The 25,978-nt window shown below is 40.3% G+C and overlaps 1 protein-coding gene across 3 annotated transcripts in view; it reads right to left on the reverse strand.

Annotated features, from left to right (window-relative positions):
* Positions 1-21,690, reverse strand: part of RNF219 (ring finger protein 219) — a 44,932-nt gene extending 23,242 nt beyond the window's left edge. The window contains exons 1-5 of one of the 3 annotated variants that reach the window (XM_021065768.1): positions 8,156-8,291; positions 6,478-6,796; positions 5,784-5,838; positions 5,586-5,677; positions 1,588-1,836 (exon numbers count right to left, since the gene is read on the reverse strand). In XM_021065768.1, the coding sequence (XP_020921427.1) occupies positions 1,588-1,836; positions 5,586-5,677; positions 5,784-5,814 (372 nt within the window). In that variant the 5' untranslated portion in view covers positions 5,815-5,838; positions 6,478-6,796; positions 8,156-8,291. Of the gene's footprint in view, positions 1-1,587; positions 1,837-5,585; positions 5,678-5,783; positions 5,839-6,477; positions 6,797-8,155; positions 8,292-21,535 lie in introns of those variants that run through there. The other 2 variants (XM_003131038.5, XM_021065769.1) reach the window with 2 other exon arrangements.

The following is a 25,978-nucleotide window of genomic DNA, read 5'->3' on the forward strand; positions in this document are numbered from 1 at the left end:
TAGGACCTCACTGCTTATCCATTCTAAAGATAAAATTATCCAATAACTCCAAACACCCAATCCATTCCACTCCCTCCCCCTCCGCAACCACAAGTCTGTTCTCTTATGTCTGTGTGTCTGTTTCTGTTTTGTAGACAGGTTCATGTGTGGCATATTTTAGATTCCACATGTAAGTGACATCATATGGTATTTCTCTTTCTCTTTTTGACTTCACTTAGTATGAGAATCTCTAGTTGCACCCATGTTGCTGCAAATGGTATTATTTGGTTCTTTTTTATGTATTGTCAAAAATTTAAATGAGGTTCAGTAACTACAAAAGACCACCATACTGAACTTACTGATGGCTCAAGAAGAAGGAAAGTTAAAGGGGACATGGTTGATTGGATAAAAACTATGATGTCCCAGTTGTCTTTCCTCCTGCTGTCCTCTTCTCGTCTCAGAGAGACTAACATGCTAATGTGGCCATGGGTACCCAGAGAAACTACACACTTCCCCTAAATGTGTAACAAACTCAGTGCAATTATGTCTGTAGCTTCTTTTTTCTCTGAAAGCACTAAGTTCCCTTCTTTCTCTCATCCTGGACTTTTCCAAGCCCAAATGGCATTTATTTTATATGGGGGTGTGCAATCTGACTTAGTACTTACATCAAGTCGCAGATACTTCTCTGCTACTTAACCTCACTGAAAACTGCAGAGCCAGTATATCACACAGAGCATTAATAATTTCAGGAGGCAGGATTTAGTAATCAGTATAGTATTTTAAGAGAATGTATACAGGTTCAATGGATGGCTGTGGTCCTGGATACCACAAAACCATCTCTATTCAGCACAAGACTCCATTGTGGATAAACCTGAAGCCAAGCTAAAGGCTGGTCCCTCTGGCCAACAAAGCTCTGCAGCACTTGATTATTACTTCCAGTGCTGATGGCATGGGTCTCAACTCCTTGCCTAGATTGGAAAATCCTAGAGGTTTTGCCCTTTTCACCTATGCTTTCTCTATCTTGTATGGACGGAAGAATAACTGAAAAAAAAAAAAAAATGAACCTACCTCATAAGACATGATATTTTTTTTGGTAGTCTGTTTAGTAGTCTAAAGCGGCTACTCACAGCTCCCTTGGAATTAAACGTTAAGTCTTTAACTATTTACAATACTGAAAATTAGAGAATGGTAGAGCTAGGAAAAATATGGTCCAAACCTCTCATTTCATAGGTAGGGAAATGGATATATGTTTGTCTTTATACACACAGGGCAGTCATGGAGATAAGCTTAAAAAAGACTAAGCCAAACCGCAAAGAAGGGAAATAGATACACATCCTTTAAATTGATGTCACTCTTCTAGAAGATGCAAACTCATATAGAAGCACTGTTGAATCTCCAATTATAGTCACAAATGGAACCATCTGGTACTTCCTGGCAGCCAGTAACATTTAAAGAGAAAAAGTTTTCCCATTGCTTATAAATACTCATCCAGGAATTCCTGTCCTTGTCTCCACAAATCAGCCAATGATGACTCAATATAATACTGCTACGTATACTTTTGAAGGTACATAAAATATTATAGAATTTAAAAAAACAACCACGGCTTACCTCCTTTAACTTATCCACATCATCTTTCACTTTTTCATAGATTTCATTAGCTGTTCTAAGTTTTTTCTTCCACTCTGCTACAGTTTCTGGGTCAACTTTACTTAGATTATCTGCGACTGGATGTTTATCTTCATTTTGGTTGCCTTGCATCAAGGTTAAAGGATCCAGAATAGTCTTGATCTGTGACTCCAAGCTAAGATTTTTACTCTTAAGTTCTTCTATCTCTTTCTGCAGACAATCTATTTCATCCTGAAAAAGCATTGCATAGCCATCAGGCAGACACAGATACCAGATACATACACATACTAAAATGAGGCTAATGTACTTTTAAATTTTACACTCAAAATACAGTATATATATATATATATATATATATATAGAGAGAGAGAGAGAGAGAGAGAGAGAGAGATTGAGAGATTCTTTACATATCAGAATAGTTTTATCATCACATACAGTTCAAATTCTCAAAATGTATTTTGACTCTGATAAAAATCATCATTTCCATTTTAATTTAATGATAGTTTGTATTTTAAAAAAACCAAAATGTCAAATCACTGACTCTATTTAAGATATCCAGTAAACATGAAAAGTCACATGAATTCAACAAGGAAGTAGATTCCTCAGAAAATTCTGAGGCATGTTTACCTACTTCACTGAAGGGAATTTAAAAATATAGTTTTGATCAAGGTATTTAGTTTTGTTTCATATCTGTATTTTGGCTTCTAATAGACTAAAGCTACAGGTCACTTCCTTCACTTTCTATTCCTAAATAACCCCTGTAGTTAATTTTTAACTCTTCTACGTTCCAGCTCTTCAATTACTGCTGTGACTATTCCAAGTATTAGTTTATTCCATGTGGAACTGCTTACTAGCTTAAATCCAGTAACTAAACATTTAGTGCTAAAACTCTTTTCTGTGATACCATTTATTCATCTATAATGGATGTTTCATCTTAAACTAAGATTCTTCTAAATTCTGCTGTTAGAAAATAAACTCCAATACATCAGCGATATCCTAAAGGATAAATCTGATTAGAATTTAAGTGTGATAAATCTTCATTAAGTATGTAAAAATACATTTTAGAGATAACACAAATAGTACTATTTACTATTCTAAATTACAATACACTTCGTTAAATAGTATCATAAAATGACAAAATCGCTTGTTTGAATATATTATGAATAAACAAATACAAACGGAAAACATATACATGAATGAACATTTACTCAGTCATTTATTTATGCGCTACTTAACTTCAAAAATATTTTAAAGCAGGGAGTTCCCATCGTGGTGTAGTAGTTAATGAATCCGACTAGGAACCATGAGGTTGCAGGTTCGATCCCTGGCCTTGCTCAGTGGGTTAACGATCCGGTGTTGCCGTGAGCTGTGGTGTAGGTTGCAGACGTGGCTCGGATCCCGCGTCGCTGTGGCTCTGGTGTAGGCTGGCGGCTACAGCTCCGATTCGACCCCTAGCCTGGGAACCTCCATATGCCATGAGAGCGGCCCAAGAAATGGCAAAAAGACAAAAAGACAAAAAAAAAAAAAACTTAAAGCAGCCGAAGTAGTTTCCATTTATATAGTGTAGTAACTCAAAGATATTTTGTGTCAAAAGAAGAGAGCAATAGGAGTTATTGTGATGCATCAGGTTAAGGATCCAACATTGTCACTGCAGTGGCTTGATTGCTCCTATGCCAAATGTTCAATCCCTGGCCTGGGAACCACCACATTTGGACATGACACCCACCCCCAAAAAAAGGGAGAGAGTAATAATATCCCCCATTTAGTCAAGATACAATGACATGTGGCTTAACATTACTCAAAGATATATGGGAACTCCCACTGTGGCTTCGGGGGTTAAGGACCTGACATTGTCTCTGAGGATGCAGGTTTGGTCCTGGCCTTGCTTAATGGGTTAAGGATTCGGCATTGCTGAAGCTGCAGCATAGGTCACAGATACAGCTCAGATCTGGTGTTGCCCTGGCTGTGGTGTAGGCCTGCAACTGCAGCTCCAATTTAACCCCTAGCCCAGGAACTTCCATATGCTGCAGCTGCAGCTGTTAAAAAAAAGCAGGGGGGTGGGGGGAGAGTATATGTATTCTACTAGCTTGAGGCTAATTTGGAAAAATTCTGTCACTATGTCAAGTCACTTTCACAGGAAGAAAACTACTGCAAAACCACATGAATGATTCTGCATATATGTGCAATCTGAAAAAGTTGACTACCTAGAAACAGAGTTAAACAGTGGTTACCAAGGGTGGATGGTAGGGAAATGGGAAGATGGAAAAGTTGACTACCTAGAAACAGAGTTAAACAGTGGTTACCAAGGGTGGATGGTAGGGAAATGGGAAGATGGAAGAAACAGCAATGGTGAAGGAGTACAACGCTGCAGTGATGTGGGAGAAAGACAGTCTAGAGATCTACTGGACAGCGTGATGACTACAGTTAATAACACTGTACTGCAGGCTGAAAATCTGTTGAGAGTAGATTTCAGGTACTCTCACCACACACACACACACACACACACACACACACACACACACGTAACTACATTAGGAGATGGGTATGTTAATTAGCCTGATTGAACAAATCACTTCACTATGTATCTCAAACATGTTGTATACCTTAAATATATGAGGGTTTTTGTTTTTAAACAGTGTTTTACATATAAAAAAGTTAGGAAATAGCATATTTCACAGCAAAACCTCTTTGGTAGTAGGTGACATAGGTATATTTTCTTTACCAGAACTGATAGACTTATAATTAGCAGTGAATTTTTTTTTTTTTTTTTTTTTTGTCTTTTTGTCTTTTGTCTGTTGTTGTTGTTGCTATTTCTTGGGCCGCTCCCACGGCATAAGGAGATTCCCAGGCTAGGGGTTGAATCGGAGCTGTAGCCACCGGCCTACGCCAGAGCCACAGCAACTCGGGATCCGAGCCGCATCTGCAACCTACACCACAGCTCACGGCAACACCGGATCGTTAACCCACTGAGCAAGGGCAGGGACCGAACCCGCAACCTCATGGTTCCTAGTCAGATTCGTTAACCACTGCGCCACGACGGGAACTCCTAATTAGCAGTGAATTTATAGGCAGAAACAAAAAGAGAATGGCAGTTATAGCCCCTGTTTGCCAGAGCATTCATCACGCCTCATGGGGGTTCTAAGACTGACTTTTACAAGAGGCTTTCCTTTACCTCCCAATTTCTTGAGGGAGTAACTCACAAAATGATGTTTCTGTTGAGGATAAATTTAACATTAAAAGGAAAAATCCTTTCCTCCATTTGAAATAGGAAAAGGGAGAAAAAAAAAGAAGTTATCAAATAAATTATTTCTAAACTGGCAATTAAAATAAGATTTCGGGAGTTCCTGTGGCTCAGTGGTAATGAACCGGACCAGTATCCATGAGGATGCAGGTTTGATCCCTGGCCTCGCTCAGTGTGTTGAGGATCTGGCGTTGCTGTGAGCTGTGGTGTAGGTCACAGATGAGGCTCAGATCTGGCATTGCTGTGACTGTGGTGCAGGCCGGCAGCTGCAGCTCCAATTCGACCACCTAGCCTGGGAACTTCCATATGCCACAGGTGCAGCCCTAAAAAGACAAAATAAAATAAGATTTCACTGGATGTTTACTGTAAGAAGGCCAGGGACTGAGACAGATTAACTTTGGTTTTTTTTTTTTTTTTTTGGTTCTTTTTGTTGTTGTTGTTTTTGTCTTTTCTAGGGCTGCACCTGTGGCATATGGAGGTTCCCAGGCTAGGGGTGGAATCGGAGCTGTAGCTACTGGCCTACACCAGAGCCACAGCAACTAAGGATCTGAGCTGCGTCTGAAACCCACACCACAGCTTACAGCAACGCTGGATCCTTAATCCACTGAGCGAGGCCAGGGATCAAACCTGCATCCTCATGGATACTAGTCGGATTCCTTAACCACTGAGCCACGACAGGAACTCCAAGACAGCTTAACTTTGAATTCAATGCTGTCATCATTTAAATTCTATTATTTACCTCATATTCTTTGTGGAGTAATTCAAGTCTAGTTTTCCGGAGGTGCTTCCTGACTGTATGGCTTAGCATAGGTTCACTTTCACTTGTTCCTCCTGTAAGAAAAAAAATAAAATCTAAATTTTCATTCTGATTTGGACAGAATGAAAATTAAAATAAACCCTTTTATTGTTCTATATAGTTTTCTGGCTTCTTTTCTACCTTTTCCCTTATATTCACTTGGGGCTGCCATCTAGGCCTTTGCCGTACTTCGATCCTAAAAAAAGATAAATAACAGCAGAGGAAATACCTTCAGTAAAATACTTACCTGTGCAGCTTATTAGAGTAAACTCAATGTGGGCAATGGCTATATATATATATATATATATATATATATATATATATATATATATATTTATTTATATAAATAAATTTTTTTTTGGAGGGGTTGTCTTTTTTGTCTTTTCTAGGGCCGCACCTTCGGCCTATGGCAGTTCCCAGGCTAGGGGTCTAATTGGAGCTGTAGCCACCGGCCTACGCCAGAGCCACAGCAACACGGGATCCAAGCTGCGGCTGCGACCTACACCACCATTGAGGCAACACCGGATCCTTAACCCACTGACTGAGGCCAGGGATCAAACCCTTAACCTCATGGTTCCTAGTCAGATTCATTAACCACTGAGCCATGACAGGAACTCCCACAATGGCTATATTTTATTAATTAGCACATTTCGACAATGGCAAATTTTGCATATATGACAATCATTAATGATAAAACCGAAGATTATATTTATATTTAACCAATAAGCTATATAAATATTACCAATACTATGTATATTTAATTATCAAATACATATTATTGATATATATGGCACACATATTATGATATATGACAAATGTATTCATTCAGACATACCTAGTTACTAGTAACATAATTGAAACGATCAACGTGTCTTTTCACTGAACCCAGTTACGATGGAGATGGACTGTAAATCACAGCATTAAGTTCATGTCCATAACTCATTACAAACACGCTCAAAATGTATTCTTCCTGAAAGGTCTTCACTTACGCTGTGGTTACCTTCTTAAAATGATAGCAAAGGTATTTACAGATGTTCTTTTTCAGGATGTTCTATCCAAATGCAAGGACGGATGAACTATTTTACTTGAGAGAATTTATGAAACGTCACTTAAATGTGAATGAATGAAGGCAGGAGAAGGGATATGAAGAGAAGCTGGGGGAAAAAAACATTCAAATTACCTTCATCAACAAAACTCAGGTTCTGCAAGAAAAGACTTGACTCCTGGTAAAGGTCAGTGCAGGTTAAAAAAAAAAAAAAACTAGAGGCAGAGAGCTCAGCACTCCAGTTCGTAGCACAGCAGAGAAATATCCCTCTATTAGACTTCACCCAGGAACCCAAGAAAGAAACCTTGGAATCATCTCTGATTCCCTTTCAGATCTCTTAGTTTCAAAGTCCCACTAGTTCTTTTTTCCTAGCATATATATCTTCCTTTCCATTATAAAAAATTTGCTGAAGTCCATTTTCCCTAACTTGGTACTCTTACAGTGACTTCTTAAGTTTTCTGAAATATTTTCTTTATGATTCATGACAGATACACGAAAGCGAATGGGAGATTCATGTTCAATTTTTCCAAAAACAAAAACAGATAAAAATCATTTTAATTTTTGCGATCTAAGAGAAATAACTTATACGAGCAGAATAAAAACCAAACACTAAAAAAGCTCTTTAAACATTTTATTTTTCAAGGATCTTCTAATTCAGGTTCTATCCCCTCTCTTACTTACACTACCATGGCACGGCACTGAATGTTCTTTCTTTACCCTGAATTCACACTCACTTTCTCCCTCCCCTGAGCAAGAGTCTCTGCCCTGACCTACTCAGCCCTCTCTCCCCAAGAGGTCAACCTACGTACCATCACCTGGGTAATATTCTTCATGCACATTTTGGAGTGCACCATTCCCTTGCTCAAAGCCATCCTGCCCACCTCACCCATCTCACCCACACAGCAATTCCCTGGTCACTCAAGATGCCCTGCACTAAAGTCTCAATATCCCTCTTCAGTTTTATTTCTACACTCAGACCCAAAGTAGACTACTGATCATTTCCAAAAACATGCTTTGCTTTCCTACTTCTTATCTGTAGTACATGCTATTCCTTCTGCAAGAAATGCCCTCCCTAATCTTTACCAACTGAAAATGTATCCATCTTTAAATCTCCATCTTAAAGGCTACCTACTTCATGAATCTCATCTCGATGTTCTGGCTAAACTTCTTGCCTGAACTCTCTGGGCCCTTTTTTTGGCTTTTAGCATCTGCTGCTTTAACCCATTAATATGTTGGTCTACAGGCACAGCCTCCACCAGAACCAAAGTTCCAGGAGGCTTTAGAGTTCTCACAGTGCTTTGTGCCCTTCAGTTGCTCATTTACAGATTATGCAAATGACCAATCTATCTAGTATCATACTGGCAAAATAACAACACTGAAAACTGTCTACTTCAGTCTCCCTCCAAATAGACACTATTTAAAGAGGGTTTCAAATCTATTTCTATGTGTTTGTAAAACAGACCCTTACCAATAATCTCTTTGCAAGGATTTTCGGGAGTGATGGGGACTCTGCAGGCTGGACATTGGCTATTATTCTTCAACCACAAATCGATACAAATTGAACAAAATACATGGTTGTTGATGCATATGACAGGCTGGCGTACCTTTGAAAAAAGAAACATTACTTTTAGTACAAGGTAACAGTCATAACCAAAATCTCAACAGGTTTAGTTTATAGAGTAAACAAACTGCTTCTCTGGAGTACAGCACAGTAGGTGCTTTAAGAAGTATCTAGGAGCCACAAAAACACTGCTTCTGCTACTACACTGTTCCTTAAACATGCATAATAGAGATACTAGCTTAGATATCTGGTCATAGAAACTGAAACTATTGACATATTATGAAATGGCTTTATTTTGTTCCAAACCGCACTCATTGTCAAAAAGAAAAGCCCATTTTGTTCCACTAAGGCTGGGGCAATTTTCCTTCAACTATTTTAGAATTATACAATGTCAGAATTAGAAGGTTCTTTAAAGATCACTTAGTCCAATCACCCACATGTTGCTTGAAATCCTTCCCTCAATTTATTCCGCTATATTACTGAACAAGAGCAAACAACGATTTAGCATTAACATCTTACTAGAAAGTCCCAGAAACCAGAGGCATGAAAGCTAAAACATCCCTAAAAGATATAGCATATACTGAAGTGGTTTATAATCTAAACAGCAAACAAAATACTGAAAAAAATACTGACATACACAGCAAATATACAAATCTTTGTCTCCATATAACCAAGTACAGAAAATAATACTCTACATTTATATTGCCTTATATTTTACAGTGGGCTTTCTATCCATTCTTTCTCTCTCAATAACCCTGTGAGGTAAACAGAGTAAATATACTTTACAAATAAGGAAAACAAGGTATGAAGAAATTAGGTGATGCCCTCCATGTTATTGCAAATGGCATTATTTCATTCTTTTTATGACTGAGTCTGATTGTATAGATATAACCATATCTTCTTTGTCCATTCATCTACTGATGGACACTTGGGTGACTTCCACATCTTGGCTATTGTAAATAGTGTTGCTGTGAACATTGGGTACAAGTATCTTTTCAATTTAGTGTTTTCATTTTCTTCAGATATATACCCAGTCCTAGAATTGCTGGGTCATATGATAGTTTTATTTTTAGTTTTTTTCAGGCAACTCTATACTGTTTTCCAGGGTAGCCGCACCAATTTACATTCACAACAATAGCATATGAGGGTTTCCTTTTCTCCACATCCTAGCCTACATTTGACACTCATGTTCTTTTTAATTACTCAATGAAGTTATTACATTTATAGTTGTACAAGGATCATCCCATTCCAGTATCATAGGATTTTCATCCCACAGCCCCAGAGTATCCCCCAACCCCCAAACTGTCTCCTTTGGAAATCACATGTTTTTCAAAGTCTGTGAGTCAGTATCTGCCATTTGCAATAACATGGATGGACCTGGAGGGTATCATGCTTAGTGAAATAAGTCAGATAAAGACAAATACTACATGATATTACTTATATGTGTAATCTAATAATAAAGTAATGAATACAACAAAAAAGGAAACAGACTCACAGATACAGAGAACAAACTAGAGGTTAGCAGTGGGGAGAGGGAAGGGAGAGGGACCACATAGGGATAGAGGTACAAGATACCATGGATAAAATAGATAAAGCTACAAATTTATATTAGACAACACAGAGAACAGAACCAACATTTTATGATAACTAGAAATGGAGTATAACCTTCAAAAATTGTGAATCACTGCATTGCAATCTGAAAATATCGTAAATCAACTATACTTCAACAAAAATAAAAATAAAATAATAAAAGGGGTGAACTATGAGGAGGCAGGAGCTCTCCATGGGAATAAGTAGTCTCATTTTTTTTTTGTCTGTGAGTTCCAGCTCACTCCAACTGATATTACTCACATTCACCTGAATCCTTTGCCCAATACTTTTGGGTAAAGAATGAAGAGTAACAGACAAAACAGCTACCTTTTAATCTAAGTGGTATAATATGTTAGTCAGAACTAGGTTTCATTTAAAAAATCAGAACTAGGTTTCATTTAAAAAAGAACAGAGGGGAGTTCCTGTCGTGGCGCAGTGGTTAACAAATCCGACTAGGAACCATGAGGTTGTGGGTTCGGTCCCTGCCCTTGCTCAGTGGGTTAAGAATCTGGCGTTGCCGTGAGCTGTGGTGTAGGTTGCAGATGCGGCTCGGATCCTGCGTTGCTGTGGCTCTGGTGTAGGCCAGTGGCTACAGCTCGGATTAGACCCCTAGCCTGGGAACCTCCATATGCCGCGGGAGCGGCCCGAGAAATGGCAAAAAGACAAAAAAATAAATAAATAAATAAATAATAAAAAAATAAAGAACATCTGACTAGGGGTTGAGGCTTGGGGTCCAATTCTGTGTATGCAATTATCTGACTCATCTTTTCTAGTACATTTTATAAATCCAGGCCTTGGATTTTCCATTTTTAAAATAAGAATACTGTATGGCACAAATGAACCTTTCACAGAAAAGAAAACCATGGACTTGGAGAATAGACTTGTGGTTGCCGAGGGGGAGGGGGAGGGAGTGGGATGGATTGGGAGCTTGGGGTTAATAGATGCAAACCATTGCCTCTGGAATGGATAAGCAATGATATCCTGCTGTATAGCACTGGGAACTATGTCTAGTCACTCATGATGGAGCATGGTAATGTGAGAGAAAGGAATGTATACATGCATGTGTAACTGGGTCACCATCCTGTACAGTAGAAAAAAAAAATTGTATTGGGGAAATAACAATTTTAAAAAAATGATAAAAAAAAATAGGTGGCTTGCTCAGCGTTAACGATGGAGGTATTTTGACTGAGTGTACCTGTTTTATCAGAGGGAAAACAGAAAAGACAAGCTGCTGTAGTTCTCTATTATATGTCTGTTTATGCACTTACTGAAAATGTATGTTTATCTCACCTATTAGAATGAAAACTCCAAAGAGTAAGAACTTCCTTCGACTCATTCATTTCTGAATCCATGGTACCTAGAACACGATCTATTACATAGTAGGCACTCAATAATAGATTGGTCAATGAAGTGGTTGATATTAAGACAGTATTTAAAATTCAATTAATCGGGAAACTTGCCAGAAGGAATAATGACTTAATAGTCTTCAAATAGCACAGACTTAACAATATAAAATAAAGACACAAAAACATTTAAGCTTTCACTTGATTCACATGGGATACTTTTACTAGGGGACTCAAAACACTTTCTAGCCATTTAAAATATTTTCTGGTTCTAATAATAACACCACCATTGTCGAGTGAGTCCTTCTGCACTAAGGACTAGGAGATCAAGGGAGTCAGCGAGAAGGAGAATGAAAAGACAGAACCACCGCCAACTATCTGCAGAGAAAACTCTTGTGCTGCTCTAAGTCTGCCTCAGAAGAATACTAAGATTATTCATTAATTTGAAAGGCGTCCCTACCCTCAAAGAAATCACAGATGTATAAAAATCCATGCCAGGAAGGTAATCATTTGAAGTCGCTCTGTAAAGAGCTCTTTGGTCTTAGTCTGGCTTTCCAAACATTTACACGCTCCCTTGATTATGAACATGAACTTGAGAAAACAAAACAGAGAAGATAATTCAGCATAGATTTAGACTTCCTCTTGAAGAAACTCTTTTCTTTTTTTTTTTGTCTTTCTCCTTTTTTTTTTTTTTTTTGTCTTTTTGCCATTTCTAGGGCCGCTCCCACGGCATATGGAGGTTCCCAGGCTAGGGGTCCAATAGGAGCTGTAGCCGCCAGCCTACACCAGAGCCACAGCAACGCAGGATCCGAGCCACATCTGCAACCTATACCACAGCTCACGGCAATGCCGGATCGTTAACCCACTGAGCAAGGGCAGGGACCAAACCCGCAACCTCATGGTTCCTAGTCGGATTCGTTAACCACTGAGCCATGACGGGAACTCCCTCTTTCTCCCTTTTTTAGGGCTGCACCTGTGACATATGGAGGTTCCCAACCTAGGGGTCCAATTGGAGCTGTACACCAGGGCCACAGCAACTAAGGATCTGAGCAGTGTCTGCAACCTACACCACAGCTCACGGCAACACCAGATCCTTAACCCACTGAGCGAGGCCAGGGATCAAACCCACATCCTCATGGATGCTAGTCGAGTTCATTAACCACTGAGCCACAACGGGAACTCCTAAACAGTTCTCTTGAGAGCACAAAAATGTGTCCAAGTAAGGAGTAATAATGAGAATGATACAGCAAAAAGGGCTATTAATTAATGACGGAAGAAGATGGGGAGGGCTTAGAGCCACAGACAGAAAAAACCCTAAGAAGGACTTAAGAGAAGGAGATCCAAAGTACAGCGGGGGCAGATTTTGGCTTAAATGGAGGGAGATCTATCTTCCATCTTAACAGAAGGGAGGACCAAGGGTATAAGAACAAATACAAAGTGGCTGGAAGATCCACTGACAGAAACGTGACAGAGCTCAAGTTCCAGCTGTTTCAACTGCTTATATTTTGTCATTAAATATGAGGTGAGGTTACCAACTACAAATTAGAAGCAGGGAGGGATGTGGACGTGAGAAAACAGGAGTATAATAAAGCAGCTATTCCGAAAGGTAAGGAAATAAATTTACTAGGTCATGTATGTAGCAAACAAAACACTGCTGAGTATGTGAAAGGCAATAATGATGGTGAAAAAGTGATAGAGTCACAGAGTCAACCAATGGGTCTTGGTAAGGCTGAAATAATGCTGGAGAATAAGTATGATGAGAAGAGGAACAGAGAGCAAGATGCTTACAGTCAAAATTCAGGAGGTGGTACAGTTGCTTTCACAATGTTTTGTTCTGGGACATCTTAGCTGACAGTTTTATTTTCTCTCTCAATCTCATGTATCACACAGTGTTAACATCTTTTCTAAGGTGACAATTCCTAAGAATCCTCAGTAACTGGACCTCAATAAATGGCAGAGCTTCATCTCTGAGAGACAAACCTGGGGCCAGCTTCAGCTCTGCTACTTATTGAGCAGTTTGACCTTGGGTAAGCCCTTTAGTTAGAGCGGCATCAGGTTCCTCCTCTGAAAACTGTGGTTGAACCTAGTACGACTGTCATTCAGGTACTGTTAAAGATTTAATAATGTAGAGACGTAAGCATAGAAACTTTCACATAGCAATGTCTCTAACGATAAGAAAGAAGAGAAAAGAAAAAAGAAGAAAAAGAAGAGGACTATATTCATCTGTCCAGGAGCCAACTCCACGTACGGGCTCTTAAAACTGCCTCAACCATAATATGACCAAAAACAAGATTGACCAAAACATACTCACTGCTCCTCCTGCACCCCCTCTTCTCTAAGTTAATGGCACTAGCACCTCACTACTCGGGCTGGAATACTAAGAACTGTCTCTGGCTCATCCTTTTTACTTATCCTCACCATCTAATCTGTCATCAAATCCTGGTATCACGTATCAGTCTAAGAAGCCAGAAATTTTAAGATGTACCCATATTTTACACACCACCAAGAAAAAACGAAAGAATGAGAAATGCTGACAATTTTAAGATGCCACTGCTTTTAAGATACAGCCAGATTTCAGAGAGGTTACAATGTGGGAAAAAAGCACACCCCCAAATAGTTGAAACGTGGCAGACCTATCTCTAAATGTCCCTTTATCTATCATCTATTCCTTTTTTCCATCTTCAATGATGAGTTCGGGTTCTCATTCTTTTACTCCAATCTATTGCAATGACCTCCCAAGCTTCCTTGCTTCTGCTGTTCGTTCCTGTCTACCTTCCATACCAACGTCAGAGCTATCTGTCTAAAATATGGAGCACTGGCTTTCACGGCTCTCCTGCAAAAGCGTTTTTTCTCCTGCTCATAGTGTTAAGTACAGCATTTAAAGAACAACATAATCTGGTTCTTAAACTGCCATTTCCCTTGATCTTCTATTTTAATATTTGACAAAATCTACACGTTAACCACACAGATCCACCTGATTTCATTAATAAGAATATGAATAGTAGAGGCTCCCTGCTTACTATGCTCTCATTTTTTAGCTTGACAGGTCCTACCAGCCTCCAACTTTCCCGATCAAAATAAAACCTTTTCCTTTTTTTTTTTTTTTTTTTTTTTTTTTTAATTTCCTTTTCTAGGACCGCTCCGGCAGCATAGGGAGGTTCCCAGGCTAGGGGTCTAACTGGAGCTGTAGCCTCCGGCCTACACCACAGACACGCCAGATCCAAGCTGCATCTGCAACCTACACCACAAGCTCACGGCAACGCCGGGTCCTTAACCCACTGAGCAAGGCCAGGGATTGAACCTGCAACCTCACGGTTCCTAGTCAGATTCATTAACCACTGTGCCACAACGGGAACTCCAAAACCTTTTCCATCTTTTAAGATGAAAATCATATGTTACTTTCAAATTCTGATGAGAATCAAAGGACTCTTTTGTAAGGCCTTCACTAATCCTTTTAGAATTAACTGGATTTTTGTCCTATTCTCATAAGGGCGCTTCTTATGCACCAACTTAATGTTCTCTGGACTTGGAAAACTGTTTATACCCTGCCTTCCCTATTAGATTTCAGGTTCCTTGGGGACAGTCCACCGTCCTGCTCATCTTAGTGTCTACCTACAACTGATACAATGCACGCTCTAAGATTAATAGAAGTGAATTCTGATCTATTAAAATGAAAGGCTGAGATAATGCTCCTAAAAGAGTTTCAAGAAGCAAAAGGTCAACAGTCACTGCCAAATTGTGAAAAAGCGAAAGTTTCACCTTTCCATTTAATCTGCCAAAATGACAAAGAAGAACAACTGCAGGCAGACTACCTGTCTCTGTCTACTAAGAGTCACTGGCAATGTCACCCAAAGGAGAATCGTTTTCACTGTTCAATATCTGGTATTGTGACTGTCACTGTGCTGGATTTTGAAACAGTTGACTAATTCATTTCTTTGGACCATGTATTCCTACCAGATGATGATTTCTAAACAATGGTTTAAATTTACTTGGGAGAACAGAAACCTATAAAAGAGAATTATTAGAAAAAATTACTTGGGAGTTCCCATGGTGGTTCAGTGGTTAACAAATCTGACTAGGAACCATGAGGTTTCGGGTTTGATCCCTGGCCTTGCTCAGAGAGCTAAGGATCCGGCATTGCCGTGAGCTGTGGTGTAGGCCTCAGACACGGCTCGGATTCTGCGTTGCTGTGGCTCTGGCGTAGGCTGGTGGCTACAACTCCGATTAGACCCCTAGCCTGGGAACTTCCATATGCCGTGGATGCAGCCCTAAAAAAGACAAGAGACAAAAAAAAAAAAAAAAAAAAAAAGAAAGAAATTACTTGTTATTTATTTGACCATAACCGACAGAAGCAAAATACAAAGAATCTAGCCCACCCTCAATTCCTGTCCACCTACCTTCCTCTACCCAGACCCTGCTATATATATATATATATATATATATGAGACACCAAAACACACACACAAATAATTTTCTTTTATAAGATCATCTCAAGATACAGAAATACTCATAATTTGCCTATGTTATCAGTTTTTATATCCAATTTACTCTCAAATGAGATCTGTGGCAATAACACAGTAAGTACTCTTATGAAATAAAACTGCAAGAGGACAACTGCAAAGGTAAGTGGCATGCACAATTCCAAACTTATCTGGAGTAAGCATATCTAAAGTGATTTCCGAGGGTAATGCTCCTTGTGGCTGGTGAAGAGGAAGGAGAGAAGACAAAGCAAGCCATGAAAAGGGGGCTCTTCTCACTGGAATGGACCAAGGGGGTAGTCCTAGGTACAAAAGATTAACCCTATAATATATAATTCTACTATGCGGTTTAATTTCTTTTATCTGAAGATGCTTCAGTTTTAAGAGCCTTTACCACCCAAATCCCCAAACGTACCTGGCAGGAATGATGCCTAAAGGTGTTGCCCATTAATAGCCATCCTAGACTTACTACCTAACAAGAGGTATACTTTGGCTTAGGGTTTGTCAACTCTGCAACGACTAACATTTTGGAACAAAAAACTTTTTGTTGTGGGAGGTTGTTCTGTATATTGGAGGATGTTTACTCTTTCCACTAGATGTGAATAATACCTCCTTGAAGGCCATCAGAAATGGCACTAGATATTGACAAATATCTCTGTGGGACAAAACTCACTGCCACTCCGCTGGGAACCAATGGTCTGGGATAGTCACGTGAATTCCCCTAACAACCAAATGAGGTTGATAGTATCAAATTCATTTTTAGCTATGGAAACTGAGACTCCAGGAAATAATGACACAGCTTCTAAGTGGCAGAGCCAGCATTCAACCACCATTACATATGCAAACCGAGTGCTCTTTCAACCATAACATAGTTCCTTCTTCTTTAGAGCAGGTTTAGTAAACAATAACCTGGAAATAGAGGACATATGCCTGAAAGAAGCAAGAGATTAGGAACCAGACACTGGAATCAGCAGGGGCTGAAGAGATGAAGGTGATGGGAGGAAAAAGGCAGTGGATGAACTTTACCAACTGGCCTGGCACTTACACTTAAAATCAACTCACCTGTCCTTCTGTCACCTTTACTAGAAGCTAAAGCTAGACGAACTAGAGCTAATCCTTCTACTCCACAGAATATTCTTTCTTGCACCTAATGCCAAAACTTTATGGGTTTCACTAGTGGAGACCCAGAAAGACTGTGAAAAACAAGGCTGAAAGTAGAAAGGACTGCAGTAGGGGCCCACCTACTCAGCCTTAGGAATTTGAATTTTTAAAAAATAAAATTCCTAGATTGCTCTTACTGTATTTGAGGAAATCTTTGGCTCTGGACCAAAGATTTAGGTTCTAGAACTTGAAAGATGTGTGACCCTGAGAACAAAGTTAGTTAATGCCTACTGGTCTGGGTCCCCACTTCTGCCTAGGTAAGAGGAAAGCGAACACACCTCCCCTCTCCCACCTTCACCCCTACCTAGAACACTTTAAAAATAAACTGGAATAATCTTACTTGCGAAGTAAATATGTCAGCCATTACATACCAACCTTAAAAATTATTAGGATATGTCAACACTTTTTTGAGTTAATTTTTTTATTATATGCGAAAACACAATATTGTTACACTTTTCTGGAAATGTCTGCATTCTTCAAACATTTTAATATAGAAAAGAGAGAAAATATGGAACGTACACTGTGTATGGCTTTTTTTTTCCCCAAAGCAAATTACTTGTGACAATCATATACAAGGCCGGTTCATCAATCCACTCTTGGGAACTGAGAGGCAATCAGGACTCAAACACAGGCTCAGTGTTCTGAGGCGGATGGCTTGCTGAATAATCTACAGTCCCTGATGGACACTGATTAATGAATTTAGTCAACCTAGAATGAGGACACTAAGTTGCTTAAGGCCTTGTCTCCAGCACTATCTTTTCAAGATTTCTAATCAACAATATGAGTGAAAGGAAAAACAAGAACTCCGTGAAGGAAGGGTTCCTTTCCATAATGTTCTGAGTGGGAAACAACCCATCCTCTTATGGACACCCCACATCAAGAGACAGACACCCCACATCTTAAGGAAGCTGATTTTATTTCTGATTATTTCAGCCAGAAAGCTTGTATCTATATTAAGCACAAAATCTTAATATTATGGAGCTACACAAAGCTTGATTCCTTTTTAAATGAAAATACTTTAATTATTTAAAGATTTGCTATGATGTCCATTTTTTCCAACACTATATTGTATATTCTAACTATAGTCCAACCTCAATTTCCACTCTTTTCCAAATAATTTCAAATACTCCAGTTTATTTATATTTATTTTTAAAGTGTGGCACCCCATACTGGATTTGTAAGTGAGGAATTACCTGGATATGATTTATTAAAGTTAAACAGCTTTGGAAGTCTAGTTGCTTGGCACTTCTCTTGAGAACCTCCTCTGTCCTTTGATTGTGGGCCCTCACTAACATTTGCCTCTCACTCACAGCAAAATGCAGTCTGTCAATAAAAGTATCACATTCAACAACATGTTTCACAGCTTGAATTCTAATTGAAGAGATAAAACCCTGGAATTACCTAGAGATAATGCTGGTCTACAGCATTCCTTTTTTTTTTTTTTTTTTGTCTTTTTGCCAATTCTTGGGCGGCTTCCATGGCATATGGAGGTTCCCAGGCCAGGGGTTGAATCGGAGCCGTAGCTGCCAGCCTACACCATAGCCACAGCAACACGGGATCCGATCCGAGTCTGCGGCCTACACCACAGCTCACGACAACACCAGATCCTTAACCCACTGAGCGAGGCCAGGGATCAAACCCGCAACCTCATGGTTCCTAGTCGGATTCATTAACCACTGCGCCACGACGGGAACTCCTCTACAGCATTCTTAGCAGAACCAAAATGTCACCTAACCTGGGCTAGATTATTTCTATATTTCTGCTTGCTGGCCTATTAGCCCAAGACATAGAAAAAATTAAAAATTAGGCAGGAAATTTTTATATATAAATCATCTCACAGGATGCACCTAACTACTTCAGGCCACACAGAGTTCTTACTTAAGATACTGTCAAGGTTGCTAAGCATTGTTGGGCAGAGAGAATCCACTTTTAAGACTGAGCTAGAGTCAGAGGTAGTAAATGCAAAATGTCTGAACTTTCCCTTTCTAAGTATATTTGTATTCAAAAGACAAAGCATTGGCCATGTACGCACTTAGGCTATCTCCACTAATACTTTCCCCTCCACTCTTCCCCAACCTTATTTCAATCAGCATCTATCTTATCTCTTCAGATTTAAGGTCTCCCTTACCCCTATCTTCTTTAAGTAACATGCACCCCCCCCCATTTTTTTTTCCACAGTAACTCTCCAGGGATAATGGCCTCTAATTCTGCTGAAAAATCAAAAAATGAAGTTTGCTAATCTGTATGGGACAAATGGTGAAGGCCGCACAAGAATGACTCTCTAGAAGAGGGCTAGCCAGGTAGGACCTAAAGGCAGATCACAGAGGTGGCCCGAGATACTGTATGTCAGGGAGATGGAAGCGACCCTGGGAATGTGGCACTACTCCAGGCCATGCCCTCTCCAGTACCCGCCAAATACCGATGTGGGGGAGTGTGAGTAGCACAAGCAGATCAGATCGGCTTTAACTATACAAAAGGCAACGGTGACGAGGAGTCAGCTAAAACCTCTGCGGCAATTTCCGGAACAAAAAGGTCCCACTCTGTTGGGAATGTAAATCTTTACGGAGTTAGCTCACTGGCCTCACGAAGCAACTGCGAAGAACAGTTACTAGAAAAGGCTGGTTTCCTCATTTTGAGCCTCAGTGCCCACGGTAATGGTTAATGCTTATCAAACATGAAGCGCCAAACTTCACGGTAAGCACTGCATATGCATTACTTCACCCAACCCGCCCAAGCACAAGGATGAACATTAATACTGTTACCATTCCCATTGCACAGATAAGGAACCTACTCTGAGGGTGGTTAGGTAACTTGTGTAAGGTCATCCATCTAGTATCTGGAAGACCTGGATTAGAACTCATGTGGTCTGAACACAGTACTCAGGCCCCCAACCATCATGCCTTTCTGCCTCCATTGTAGACAGAAAAAAATGCCTATTTACGAATCATTAGTCTTTTATCATCAAATTTAATTCTAGAATACAGCTAACCATGGCGGGACACACACACACACACCCCAAAAGTGTGTGCTGTTACGCAGGAGCTCAAGTGAGTTTAGGAAATATAACCTACTAAAGACACAAATGGTAACAGCAGCGGTTCAAATGCTCGAGATGCTAAGCCTTTGTTTTCTTATTTAAAAAGTGGGGAAACCAGCCCTACATATCTCACAGCACTGGTGAGATCAGTAGATGAAATAATTAAATGCATACAAAAGTATTCTGTAATTTGAAAATCATTATATTCTATTTGCTATCATTGTTGTTAAACATAATAGGTGGGGAAAATCAGGCAGGCAGAACACAATTTCAACACAATTGCGAGAGACAGCCTATTAACTTATGGAGACTAGGTATCATGTGTACAACTAAGACCAAGTGAAAATTATCTCCTAAGGATATTTTATCAGCCTTTCAGGCTACTGTTGGGAGCACCCTGACTCAGAATTTAAGGCACACTTGTGGGAACTTCAAGTCAGGAGCCAAATGCAGACCTTGGCAAACAGAAACATCTCCTCCTCCCAGCTATGTATATAGGAAGTGGTAGCAAGCGCTGGCTCAAAACCACCCTCCACAGGCCATCCCTGATCTTGCCAGTCCGACTTGATCAAGCCACGTCTATATTTCCCACAGCACCTTTGCTATTTCCTTGACATTTCATTCTGATGGACATCAAGAGTTATCAGTTTCTACCAAGCCTGACTTCCTAGGACTTCTTGAACTGCACGAAATTCACACAGACTTAAGGCAGACAATCGTACTGGCTGACACGCAAACGTCTGCTCAATGAAGTTTGTATTTCTCAATTCTAAGCTGCAGCTGTAGTTTCGGGGGGGGGGGGGAGGTAAACACACATGCAACCACAAATATAAAGACCACTCAGAGTGGGGGAAAAACTGGAGGAAAAAAAAACATCTCCCTTCTTGACCTACGCAGTCAAATAAATAAGTACTAAAAATAAAAAATAAAAAGCTCCTTTTAAAAGTCGAATGGGAGTCACAAACGGAAATGAAAAAGGAGACAAATGCATTAGAACCTTCAGCACTCCGTTTCTAATTTGGAACTACTTTCTCCACCTGATTTCACAAACACCTTAGACACCTTTTGCATTACAGAGAGGGTATTCCAGGTTGTGATTCCGTTGCCGGAATTAAAGACGACACCTCTCATTCTAAACGTCATTCACGGGCACGTTCTATATACTTTTCAAATTTTGAACCCAGAGCAAAGGCCACCCTCAAGGCCGGGTTAAGGCATGGAAATGATGTCGGAAATGGGCAAGACTCCCCAGCCAGTACTGGAGGCCCAAGAACAAAACACTCTAGTGTGTGCAGGGGACGAAGGAACCTTAGCGAGGCTCCCAGGAAACGTGCTTTCATGCTTCTGATGGGACTGCACACGGGCGTAAACTGTTCCGATTCCTTTCGGACCAGGCCTCCTTCGACGCCGGAATGGCCCGAGTGAGGCCGCCCTCCCTCCACACCCCAGGCCGCTGTCATCCTCCTCCGAAAGGCTCGCAGACGACCGCACGAATCACTGCGCGCTCCCTCCGTCCCCCAGGACGCGGCCTCCCCGGCCTGAGGAGAACGCGGCTCGGCGTCCTCACCCAGCCAGGCGCCTCGCGCCCTGTCCCCGCTACACGGAGACGGCCCTTGGGTCTGGCGGGCTGCTGCACGTCCGACCCCGATTCGTAGCCGTGTCCCAAATCACCCATTACCTTCCCCAAGCAAATGTGGCACGTGATGGGCAGAGTGAGCGACAATGTAACGTTCTGCACGGTCTGAGCCATGGCAGCGTTCAGAATCCCGCCAACACGGAAGTCCCGCCGACCGCGGCTTCTCGCCGCGACAGAGGCCGCGCGAGGCCGGCTACGGCGGCCCAGCAGGGCCACGGCGCGCCGGCGGAGAAAACGAAAACGCGCTTCGCCAATGCGCGGCCGCCGAGGCTTATTTCTCCCTTCTTTCCTTTCCTTTGCAATTTGAAGAAAACCTTTTCCCGGTTCTGGAACTGCAGGAGTCCTGCGAATGGGAGGGAAAGTAGCTTACTAGGGACATCGAGGATCTTGAAAGTTTAACTGAAAAAATAACAGTGGAGAGAGGAGGGGAAGATGCGAAAGAGGATTTTAAATTTCCCGAATCTTTTTCGGAGGATGGGGCGGGGAAGAATTTTCCGCCTGAAGTTTAAACCCGACACAGTTTGCAAGCACGCGGTGCAGTCAAAAAGGGAAGAGGAAAGACGTTATCGCTGCATTTTATGTTTTCCAAAATATCTGCCGCTCTCAACTCTCCACATTCTCAAGTGATGTGATGTCACTTAAAAACAAGAAATAGTGGTTGCCTCTTAAGTTGTTGCAGAGACTAATGTTTCGGCTACATTTAATCGCAGCTCTCCCTGAAGACACGTTTTCACTGTGGTTCCTTCTGTGGTTTCTAAGAGGCTTAAGGACCGGGGGCGTGGACTCTGATTTACACCCACTTGTGAGAAAGCTGCAAACAGTGCGAGCCATCCTTACTCTCCCAATAGTGCTTGCTCAAGCGTTTAAAGCCTTCGTTTCATGCGCCAGGTTGGATATGAAATGTACCACTATGCTATTGAACTCCGGAGAAGAATGTGTGAGGTTTTAAGTTAGTACTTCCTACCAATGAAAAAGAAAAACTCTTAAAAGTTCCTAGGTGAATCTTAAGTATCACATTTGGAATTTAACTGTACTTTATACTTTAAAGGGAGGAAGAGCCATTGTGATCAGTTTATGCAAACATACAATCTGTGAATAGGGAGATTCAAAAACAAAACCAATGAAACTGCTTTTACTAATCGTGAGGCAGGGAGGGGGGTGGGGGGCGGCAGTAGAATTGCAAGCAACAGTCTGGTGGTTAAAAGAAAGTGGTTCTGGACCTGGGCTGTGAGAGTAGAAATCCCTGCCTGAACAACTTTCTAGCTCTACTGGCTATAGATTATTTGTTAACCTCTCTGCTTCCTAACTTTTGATAAAGAGTGTGTGTGTATTGAATGAGGTCAGTGTATGTTTACTATCACAGTTACAAAGGGAACAGACAATAATGAGATTGGAGCAGCTAGTAATTCACTTGAAGTAGCCCAGCTGCAGGTCAAAATCAGCTCACAGGTGACAGTGAGAATTCTTCCAAACAGCTCCCTAACTTAATTTCCTAGGAATCGGAGACCATCACGTGCTTGGAATTGGAGATCTGGGCAAAACAGTCTTATTGATTGTCTGTTTAATGGACACTTTTCAGAAAGCCTGGCCTCAAAGTCATCTGGTTTGGCTATTTCCTGGCTGTTGGGAGTCATTTTAAATGGGGTCTAGGCTTCACATGTTTTGCTATTGCTAATGCGTAGTTCACATTCCTGGTTGTAGATCTCAGGCTTCAGAATGGGAAAGCTCCATGTCATTACCCGCTGTCATTCAAGATTTGCCATTTCCCCACCTTACTGTGTTCTTCCCTATTCTCACCTTGCTTAAACCTAAGGTAGAATTTTAGGACCTGTCATTCCCACCCTCCGAGTGGGCTATAGGATCAAGCATGTTCCCTTCACACTGATCCCTGGAAACAGTGCAGTTGGAAGACATATTAAATACAATTTTTTAGTTTTTATTTTATTTATTTATTTATTTATTTTGGCCACAGCCACAGCATGCAGAAGTTCCTGGGGCCAGGGATCAAACCCTAGCCATAGCAGTGACAATGCAAGGTCCTTAACCCACTGAGCCACCAGGAAACTCCAACATTTTTTTAAAAAGATTTTTCCAAAGCTACTAGGGGAAGTTCATTTCTTGTTAATTATCCTAATGCTTGATGTTAATACTCAGTCACAAAAATATATTTAACAAATCGTAGGAGTTCCCATTGTGGTTCAGCAGAAATGAATCCGACCAGTATCCATGAGGATGTGGGTTTGATCCCCGACCTTGCTCAGTGGTTAAGCACCAGTGTTACCGTGAGCTGTGGTGTAGGTTGCAGATGTGGCTCAGACCCCATATTGCTGTGGCTGTGATGCAGGCCAGTAGCTGCAGCTCTGATTTGACCCTGAGCCTGGGGACTTCCATATGCCTCATATGCAGCCCTAAAAAGCAAGCAAATAAATAATCTAACCTACATTTTAAGTGGAATGTTAAATTCTAGACTATTTCTAACATCCCTTCCCACATTTGCTCTCATTGTCACAGCTTCTCAGTGCTGTTTTAGTGCTCTGTCCATATAGCTATTTCTGTGCTAAGCTAATCACATTTTTTTATAGTTGGTTGTTTATGTCTTTGCTCCCACAACAGACTGTTTCTTAAGGTCTGGGATTGTATTTGATTTATCTAGTATCTGTACTGAGTGACTAGTCCACAAAGGGTAATATTTCCTTTAGCCACAAACTACCTTTCTTACACACCCAGGCTGCTTTGAACTTATGTTTACTTGTTTTTCACTTCAAAAGGGAAGCCCCGTATTACATCTTGCTAATTATAAAAATAATAAGAATCATCTTGAAAATTAAGTCATTTATAAATATATAAAATCATAAGCAAAAGTTCCTCTAGGCTTTGCCTCACCTCTTGATCCTGTGTGATAATCACCATCCATATTCTAGAGCATATTCTTACATTTTTCAAGCATATATTACTGTGAGCATAAGCACAAAGAGGATCATACCATAACATACCTGCTCTGCTCACTAATGCTTTGTGGATCAGCACACATACACAAACACACACACACACACACACACACACACACACCCCTGAATAATATTGTGAGCAATACAGGCTGATTAGGACTCTCTCTAGGTCCAGATTGATTCCAGGCCAATTCCCAGGCTTTGCTCTAAATAATGCAAATGCTTGGAGGCCAGGAATTCTCTCTTCCCTCTAATCTCTGAGGGGCATTTCTTTTTTCTTGACAAATCATGTTCTAAATAGACATTATTTGGCCCAAATCATTAAATAATGCTGCCATTACTTTTAACAGGAAAACAGATTACCTGGCTCCTTGATTTTCTGCTTAATTTCTTTCTCAGCTTCTTTGTAGCCCCATGAGGAGTCCTGTGACCTGAGGAGTTCGATCAGACAGAGAACATGGGATGGGCTAAAACCTCCTAAATCCTTATAATTATAAACATTCAGAACTAGAAAGGCTCTTAGGGGGATTTATGCAGGCCTTCCCATTCACGAATCAGGAAATGGAGGCCTAGAGAAGTTAAACTACCTGATAAGGGTGGAATTGGAGCTAAATCCTAGATCTCATGTAGACTCCTTGCGATTGTTGGCTAACTGCCTTCGTGTAAGTGCAAGATGTATTATTATTAATAAAGTAGTTCAGTAATAAAAAGTCAGTCATAATTGAATTTCTTTGCAAGAAAACCATCAAATAGCCATGGAACACCTTTTACCCCTTGTTTAAATCAGATTCATTTTTATGATAAATTATTTAAAAGCAAGTTAAAAAAATATAAAATCTTAAGTGCTATTAAAAATTGATTAGGCATGCATTATTCTTTCATTGACCCAGTTCAGATTGTTTTTTAATTTTTTTTGGTCAAAGCTAATAAATTTGAGTAGATGTTTCAGACAGACGTTTTGTAATCATTTGGTCATCAGTCAATTAATCACAACTTCATAAATATTGATTTCAGATTACGTTTATTTTTCATTCCTGAAAGACGATCTTTTTTTTTTTTATTTTAAATTTATACACCCCCCACTTGAATTGTGGTTAACACTGAGAAAACTCATAAAAGTTGGATTAAAAATTAATCAGAGGTGCTGGCCCAGTTGTCTGGATGTCAAGCATGGTACCATCTTCTCACAGGCTGGGAATTCTGAGCTAAAATATCTCGAGATGGTAGCATGTAAGATGCTTGGTGTGACAGCAGAGGGAAGGACTTGGGTGTTTCTTGCACAGGGATTTTTTTGTTGTCTTTTTTTTTTTTTTTCTTTTTTCAGAATAGACTGTTGGAAGTTAGCATTCATACATTTAATGTATTTTTATTAAAAACATTAAGAGACAACTACCTCAAAGTTCATCTCATGGAGCTTACATTCTAGTAGAAAAGTTAAAGTCATCCTACACTGGCTTGGAACCAATCCTGACCTCCTGAATAGCAACTGAGGTTTTAATACTGAATCTGCACATCAAACTAGTCTGTAATCACAATA

Source organism: Sus scrofa, chromosome 11 (genome assembly GCF_000003025.6).
Source record: "Sus scrofa isolate TJ Tabasco breed Duroc chromosome 11, Sscrofa11.1, whole genome shotgun sequence".
NCBI classification, from domain to species: Eukaryota; Metazoa; Chordata; class Mammalia; order Artiodactyla; family Suidae; genus Sus; species Sus scrofa.